The sequence below is a fragment of the Bos indicus genome, chromosome 25 (genome assembly GCF_029378745.1).
Source record: "Bos indicus isolate NIAB-ARS_2022 breed Sahiwal x Tharparkar chromosome 25, NIAB-ARS_B.indTharparkar_mat_pri_1.0, whole genome shotgun sequence".
In the NCBI taxonomy this organism is placed as follows: domain Eukaryota; kingdom Metazoa; phylum Chordata; class Mammalia; order Artiodactyla; family Bovidae; genus Bos; species Bos indicus.
In genome coordinates, this window is record NC_091784.1 from 29,230,136 (window position 1) to 29,239,002 (window position 8,867).

Here is an 8,867-nt window from a genome sequence, read left to right on the forward strand (position 1 = left end):
TTTTGCCATTGTTGACAGTGTTGAAAGAGACATCTTTGTACTTAAATAAATTGTGTGTGTGTGAAAGAGCAAGCCTAGTAAATTCTTAAGCTACTGGCTTAATTTGTTCAGTTTTTTTTTTTTTTGAAGTATAGTATATATACAGAAAAGTATACAAACCACAGCTCAGTAAATATTCACAAAATGCACACATGTTTATAATCACTACCCATATCAAGACAGAAAATCATCAGCACCCTACAAGCTTCTCTCATCCTTCTTCCCAAGCTCTGCCACCCCACTCTTCCCCACAGTAAACACTATCCTTATTTCTAACATCAGAGTTGCTTTGCCTGGTTTTGAGCTTTAAAGGTTTTAAATTGAGGAACTTGCCTGGTGGTCCAGTGGTTGAGAATCTGCCTTGCAATGTAGGGGACACGAGTTTGATCCCTGGTTGGGGAACTAAGATCCCACATGCCTTAGAGCAACTAAGCCTGCATGCCACAACTAGAGAATCCATGCCCCACAACTGAAAGATCCCGCATGACACAACTAAGACTCAGTGCAGCCAAATAAATAAATATTAAAAAACTTTAATGGAGACACATGTTATATTATTTTTTGGAGATCTGGCTCTTTTCTCATCATTATGTATTGGGATTCATCTAGGTTGTTGGTATAGTATTAGTTCATTTCTAAAACTTCAGGATAGTATATCATTATATACATAAACACATTTATTTGTTCATTCTAACTGCACTGCTTTGCAGGGCCACCTTTGTCATAAACCATTTATCTGTAAATGAGGGTCTGTTTCTGGATTCTTCATTCTGTTTCATTAATATATGTGTCTGTCTTTGGGCCAAAACCTTACTGTCTTGATTATAGGTATATTTTTTGTATGTATGTGTTTTTTGTATGTTTTGTTGTTGTTCAGTTGCCAAGTTGTGTCTAACTCTTTGCAACCCCATGGACTGCAGCACACCAGGCTTCCCTGTCCTCCACTCTCTCCTGGAGTTTGCTCAAGTTCATGTCTGTTGAGTTGGTGATGCTATCTAACCATCTCATCCTCTGCCTCCCTCTTCTTTTGCCTTCAGTCTTTCCCAGCATCAGGGTCTTTTCCAGTGAGTCAACTCTTTGCATCAGGTGGCCAGTGTATTGGAGCTTCAGTTTCACCATTAGTCCTTCCACTGATTCAGAGCTGATTTCCTTTAGGATTGACTGGTTTGATCTCCTTGCAGTCCAAGGGACTCTCAAGAGTCTTCTCTAGTACCACAATTCAAAAACATCAATTCTTTAGCACTCAACCTTTTTATGGTACAACTCTCACATCCCTACATGACTACTAGAAAAACCATAGCTTTGACTGTGTCTTTGCTTTTTAATACGCTGTCTGGTTTGTCATAGCTTTCCTTCCAAGAAGCAAATGTCTTCTAATTTCATGGCTGCAGTCACCATCCTCAGTAATTTTGGAGCCCAAGAAAAGAAAAACTTTGACTGCTTCTACTTTTTCTACTTTCCCTGCTTCTTTTGTATGTTTAATGTAACTTAATTATAGCTGAAAATAATGTCTTAACTTCCCTGGTGGCTCAGACAGTAAAGTGTCTGCCTACAGTGCAGGAGAACTGGGTTCAATCCCTTGGTTGGGAAGATCTGGAGAAGGAAATGGCAACCCACTCCAGTATTCTTGCCTGTAAAATCCCATGGATGGTGGAACCTGGTAGGCTACAGTCCATGGGGTCACAAAGAGTCGGACACGACTGAGCAACTTCACTTTCAATAATGTCTTAATATATTTTAGAATAAGTCCTTCCACCTTGTTCTTTTTAAGATTACCTTGATAATTTTTGACCCTATGCATTTCCACAAAACTTTTATAATCAGCTTGAAATTACCCCTCCTTCTTCCCCCAAAAAGCATGCTAGAGTTTTTATTGGAAATCCTGTGAGGAGAATGGACAGCTTTATTATATTGAATGTTACAATCCCTGAAAGTGATGTGCCTATCTGGTCTTTGATTTCTGTCAATAATATTTTATGGTTTCCTATGTAAAGATCCTACACATCTTTTTAAAAACTATTCCCTAATTATTGCTGCTTTTAGAAACATAACTTTACATATTGAAAAGTGCAAGTTTTTAATTATAAGATTTCATGAGGTTAAAAGTATATATCATTTTAAGAACCACCTAGTATTCAAATTACTATGGGAATATTGGGTACATTAAGAAAAGTAAAGCTGGAGATTTCAGAAGGAAATCAGGAGGAACCTGTTCCTAAATTATGTGAATTCTTTGTTGGATGCTGGAGAGAAATGGCCAAGGGCTTACTTTCTCAGCTATTAATAAAATAATTGGAACTTGGAATATTAGGATTCTTTTCTTTCTTCTTCAGAGACTCTAAGCCTTCTCCCAGGCAGCCCATATTTGGGAGCACCTAGGGAAGAGTAGAGCAGGTGGGGTCAGAGTGAATAGAAATTTCACTCAGTCCTCAACTCTGGCTGCTCTTGAACTGACAGACTTCCTTCCTATTCCAAAACTCACCAAGAATGAAGCAGTGAACCCACCCACCATCAGGCAATGCAAGCTTCCCAAAGCGATGATGACAGTGAATATTTCCTTAAACTTATACTTGGCTTTTATTTTTTTTCTAGGTCTATAAAGGAGAATTTCAGCTTCCTGAATTTCTTAAAGAAAAACCTCAGGTACTGTATCTGCTTCCTCCTCTTGGTGTAATAATAAATGGGCTCTTGCATTGAAGTCATCCTCTCAATGAGATAATGATATATGCTGGGGGTAGAAAGACTGGCTCCTGGTAATTGTTGACAATCACTTAACATAATCTCAATTTCAGAGGGCTCAGTGTCTTCTAAAGCTAGGGAAATAATTTATTGATAACTAAAATCTGATTGCTTGAGGTCACTCACAAACCACACAGCATCCCACAAATAAGGAACCTGCCTTGGTGAGTCTGCTCCAGGCTTCTGACACCTTACTTGAAATAATAATGTACAGCCACCCTTTGTTCGTATTACATGTACATCATTGCCTTTTAGTTTTCCTCATTTGGAGCCTGGAAGACTTATGAATACATGTTACACACTGCCATTGGCCTTCAGCTACCAAGTTCACCAAGCTGGGAGTGGGTGATGTGAGTTTGAAGCTTATAACTTTTACTTTTTAAAAAAATTAAAGCAGATCCAGAGATCTCCTTGTCATGTTACACTATCACTCTCTTGGATTCCAATATTGTTTCTTGAGTTGAAGAGGAATAGGTGATGTTATGGCCAACAGATGTAGAGTAGCCCAGAGTGTCCTGCGAGAGCGTATCTCCTGCCATTCCTGTGTAGTCATAGGAAGAAGTCAGTGACTATTGCCTGAGCCGAGAGAAAACGTCCCTGTCCAGCATGGTGATAATGCATGTTGCTTCCAGGTTGCTACTTACAGCAATTAGCTTGTTAATAGGAAATGAGGACCCAGCACTGAATTCAGTCGCTAAAAGTGTTCCAGATCTGGGTTGTTGAGGGGAACCTCACAGACTGTATGAAGTCGTATTGCCTGAAGCAAGACTAGAGTAAACAGGCTTTTCTCTAAGAGTAGCTGTATCTCAACCAAGGTTGAAAACTCTGTCTTCTCAGATCCTTGTCTTAAAACAACCATTAATAATTGATACATATTACTTGAGTATTTTAAACTACTTTCATGGTATATGCTATGCTAAGTCGCTTCAGTTATGTCCGACTCTGTGTGACCCCATAGACAGCAGCCCACCAGGCTGCCCCGTCCCTGGGTTTCTCCAGGCAAGAATACTGGAGTGGGTTGCCATTTCCTTCTCCAATGCATGAAAGTGAAAACTGAAACTGAAGTCGCTCAGTTGTGTACGACTCTTAGCGACCCCATGGACTGCAGCCTACCAGGCTCCTCTGTCCATGGATTTTCCAGGCAGGAATACTGGAGTGGGGTGCCATTGCCTTCTCTGATGGTATATGGTTATTAACAAATATTTAATTTTAATCCATCCATCCATTCATTTAGTTTATTCAACAACTGTCTACTGAATTACTTTTATGTGTGAGAAATTGGAATGTGTCCTCAAGAGTCAGAGGGAAAAGAGATCTTCTCAAGGGGACTCCTGGTCTATCCAAAGACTTTGGTCAACTTTTGCAACAAGGGGGCACAGGGGCCCTGAGCCTTGGCTGGGCAAGGTGCACCAGAAACCTGGATGAATTCATGAACAAGTGGTCACTTACAGGCTATGGCAGCTGGAGCCAGAGAATAATCCAAGAGGCACTCTTAAAGAAATGTCCAATCCAAAGGCTGTTTTGTGTAATAAATCTGAAGGAGTCAAGAAAGGGACTTTGAGACTGAAATTAATGGGACAGCCCTGATTCACAGCATACATAAAAATCCTTTCCAGGTTGATTGTAGAACTCAATGTGAAAGGCAAAATAATAAAGTGTTTAGGAGGCAATAGAGAATATCTTTATGACCTTAAGAGGGAAAGATTTCTTAAACATTATAAAAACTACTAACATTAATTTTAAAATGGATAAGTTGGACTACATTAAAATTGAGAATGTTTACTTATTAGAAAGCATCATATAAAAAAGTACACCTTAAGTAGAAGAATATTTTGAAACAAAGGATTCATCAGTATAGAGAATTTCTGTAATAAATAAGGAAAAGATAACAAAAAATAGAGTAAAAGGCTTAATATGGGCACTTCAAGCCCCCTGTTCAGGTTAGTTTCATTTAATGCATCACATAGGTACTTAGAGCCTATAAAAGGCTTTGATTTAACTCCTAATAAAGAGAAAACTGAAGTCCACAGAACCCTCACATTTGATCTTTAGTTAGAATTCTCATAGAACTCAAGAAAGCACTGTACTTAAGGTTACAGTTTTGGAAATTCCCTGGCATTCCAGTGGTTAGGACTCAACGATTCCACTGCCAGGGACCCAGGTTCGATCCCTGGTCTGGGAACTAAGATTACACAAGCCTTGCAGTGTGGAAAAACAACAACAAAAAAGATTATAGTTTTACTATAAAGGAAACAAGTCAAGACCAACCAAATGAAGAAACACATAAGACAAGGTCTGGGAAAGTCTCAGACTCAGAGCTTCTGTGCCCTTCTCCGAGGTAGGCAGGTATGTCTCCCTCAGAGCACATCCATGTGTTCACCAACCAGGGTGCTCCACTGAACTTCAGCGTCCAGAGTTTTTATTGAAGTCTAATTACATAGGCATGATTGACTCACTGTCGTAGAATTGAACTCAATCCCCAAAATCCCCTACCCAGAAGCTGGGCTGGGTCAGGGCCCCAGCCCTCAAATCACAGGTTGGTCTTCCTTGTGATCAGCCCTCATACTGAGTCATCTTATCTCTTAGCAGACACTCAGGTATAATCTAAGGGGCTCATAAATAACAAAGACATTCATGTTACCTGGAAAATTCCCAGGGTTTAGTCTCCCTACTAAGAACCAGAGACAAAAGCCAGTCTTCTTTACTGTCAGCAGTAGCAGACAGAATTCATTAAGAAGTCTAATCAGAGCCTGCAAGCTACATCTGATATTTCAACAAGAGCAGTCATTTCTCATGCTGACCGACTTTAAAACATCTTTTGCTTCCTTCCACAGTCTGAGCAGGTGGAGTAGCAGAGCCAGAAACCTCTTACATACATGAGGTGAGGTTGGGGACACTGCTGGCCTGGACCTTTGGGTTTCATTCTCGTAGGAGGCAGCGCAGTGGGGTGGGGAGCACAGCTCTGAAGTCCGTTCACCTGGATTGGAATCTTGACTGTGTTTGGCACTGAGCAGACTACTTAACTTCTGTGTGTCTTAGTTTCTTCATTTGTAAAGTGAGGACAATGTAAATAAGAGATTGGTAGAATGAACCATAGTAATGTCTGCCAGAAGCCTGACACACAGCGAGCACTCAGTGTTAGTTGTTATTTTCAGTATGAGGAGGGGTGTTAAATGGTAAAATATTTTAGCTGAAGAAACACCCTCAACCACCTGTTTTCTGATAAGGAAACTGATCCTAGAGAGACCAGATTATCGGTCAAGGTCACATCACAGGTCGGAAGAACCCAGTGGTAATGAGCACCGTCTTCTGACGTCCAGCCAGGGATTCTTTTGCCACCCATGCTTCTTCCTCTGTGTGCGGCATGTGCCAACATTTTTGCACTAATACTTTTGGGAGTTGCTTGGTTGGTTTTTCAAGTCTGCCCTTGCTGATGTTAATGCATTATGGTGTTATATGTTTATAAGCCATGTTGTCTTGTAGTTAAGGGCTACAGTGTGGGGCAGACCTTCTTGGCCTCCTTTCTATCCGAGTGATCATCAGGTACATGTCTTGGATTCCAGTGGCAAAGCTGGTTCTGAACCTAGACCTCCTGACATGGCTGTTCAGACCTCACACCACTCTCCAGATTTTAAGATTCCATTTTGGTCTGAATAATGTGGTTATGTTGTAGACCAGGGGTCCCCAGCCTCTGGGATCTAATGCCTGATGATCTGCGATGGGGCTGATGCAATAATAATAGAAATGGAGTGCACAGTAAATGTAATGTGCTTGAATCATCTCCAAACCATCCCCCATCCCTGGTCCATTGATAAATTATCTTCCATGAAACCAGTCCCTTATTTGCTTGTTGAGGTCCCTGGTGCCAAAAAGGTTGGGGACCATTACAACCATTTGGAACTTGAAAAGCTTTCATTAAAATCTAATTTTTGTCATAGTTTTGTTTGCTGTTCTGTTTTTACTTTATATAATAGCCATGTATTGACTGTGTACTCCATACCAGGCATGAAATACCAAGCATCACATATATATAGTATATAAATAATATATGATAAATGATATCTTTAAGATCTATGAATTATTCATATATATATATGCACACACATATATATGAATGATTTCATTCAAGTCTGGCAAGTAGGTGGTATTTTTTCTGTTCTACTGATGAGAAAACTGAGATTGAAAATTCAGTCTGAATAAGAAACTTTTATGACGTGCTGTGTATTAATAGATTACAGATAGAAAAAAGTGAATACTGCTATACCATGTCAAAATTACCAATGATAATGAATTTATACTATTCATACTCAGTGGGCATACAGGTATAGCAGCATTTATCAGGCCTTGTGTAATTTTGTTTATTCAAAATATTTTCAAAAGTATAGATGAGAGACTTCTCTGGTGGTCCAGTGGCTAAGACTCCATGCTCCCAACACAGGGGGCCCAGGTTCAATCCCTGGTCAGGGAACTAGATCCCACATGCCGCCACTGAGTTCGAAAGTTCAAATGCTACAACTAAAGATCCCACGTGCGACAACTAAGACGCAGTGCAGCCAAAAAAAAAAGTATAGATGAATTCCTTCCTGGAAACATTCATACAGGGATGCATTATCTACCAGCTGTTTTACAGGTCAGATGACTCCAGCTTTGAGTTACCACTACAGCAGCAATACATCCTGTTTGCTTGTCGAGGCCTGTAGTGGCCCTCATGCAATGAGAGAAGAACTCAGGAGAAGCTAGGAAGACACCAAGGTATCTCAAGACAAATCATAGTCTTTCATCTTGTCTTTGGGATCCCTTTGGTGTATGAACAGCAGTCAATGTATCTCCTAAAGTTTGCTTTAAAGAACCTCAGTATCCACCTTTTGATATTAAACAGTCAGCATTCAACCCCTGGACATTTGACATCCCTGTCAAATGCCCCCAGAGTTGCTTCAGTTGCAGACGACAGTTGCAGTCATTTGGAAGTGGGCAGGAACAGCCCTTGCTTTGGCTTCCATCCTTTTGTTTTGCATATCAAAGCTCCTGGCAGGCAGCTAAAAGCATCCCAAACTGAGGGAGAGTGTGCCTCTCCAGTAGTCCTTCTGAAGCAGCTGTTCTCAGTGGTCCATCCCCCTGCTTGTCTCCCCTGCTGTGCTGGGCTCACAGCTGGAAAGGAAGTGGTGTCGTGCAGGGAAGAACAAAGTGAGATTAGAGTACACACCTCTAATGCATTCTGTTTGTCTGCCCTAGGGAAGACTGCTGCCTTTTTGGCCACAGAGAAGTTTCTAGGACTGGCTGTCCCCTGCTGAGATGAGTGGAGTGTATGTAGCATGCCTACATCTCCTGCTTATTTGCTGGTCTCCTTCCCCCGAGAGGGTGGGATGTCAGCACACGTTAGGACCCTCCTGAGTGACCTGCTTCCCATGTACAGCGCTCTCGATCCTAATTACATGCACAGCCCTGCGGAGAAGGAACCCAGCTGGGATGTGTGCTTTCTGTTAAAACTGCTCTGGCCCTCATCTTTTCTTACCAGAGTCCAAACTTTGTTTTCAAGGGGAAGGTTTAAAAATGGGATCCTGTAAGCAAAATTGGGCAGTTTCATCTTGGACTAGGTTGTCTGTACATGTTCTAATGTTTTGTAGAACACTCGTACCTGTTGAAATGTTTGATGTGTGGATAATGTTAAATGTCTTAATTATTTAAATAATTCATTGTATTGTTTCTGAGAAGTTGAATTACCACATACATTTACAACTTGATGACTTTTGTATTTTATTTTTCAAAATAAAAGCTTTAAATGTGAAGCAGTCTGCTAGTTTACATGTTTTCATTGCCGTGATTTTAGAGAAGCAATAAGACATATCAGATGATGATCTAATAAACCAAAGTTTCTTCAGTTGCTGTATTTCAGATATTCTGAGTGGAGTTTTTGCTGTAATTTATTTCAGAGAGACCCACTACCATCCTTTTGTCTCAGAATCCTGTTCTTTTGTTTCCTTCTCAATTGTCTGGTGTCCATAAAGTCTAATTTCAGAGAGACTTCCCCTGATGCCCTTTCTGCCAACCTCATTCACAATATAATCTTATCACACTTTGCAGTTTTTAAT

At 40.5% G+C, this 8,867-nt stretch overlaps 1 protein-coding gene across 2 annotated transcripts in view; it reads left to right on the plus strand.

The window, feature by feature from the left end:
* The window catches only part of TPST1 (tyrosylprotein sulfotransferase 1), a 104,336-nt gene extending 95,772 nt beyond the window's left edge, over positions 1 to 8,564 (plus strand). The window contains exons 4-7 of one of the 2 annotated variants that reach the window (XM_070779991.1): positions 2,632 to 2,682; positions 3,034 to 3,128; positions 5,613 to 5,659; positions 8,011 to 8,564. In XM_070779991.1, the coding sequence (XP_070636092.1) occupies positions 2,632 to 2,682; positions 3,034 to 3,128; positions 5,613 to 5,658 (192 nt within the window). In that variant the 3' untranslated portion in view covers position 5,659; positions 8,011 to 8,564. The remainder of the gene's footprint in view (positions 1 to 2,631; positions 2,683 to 3,033; positions 3,129 to 5,612; positions 5,660 to 8,010) is intronic. The other variant, XM_070779992.1, reaches the window with a different exon arrangement.
* Positions 8,565 to 8,867: the final 303 nt, after the last annotated feature.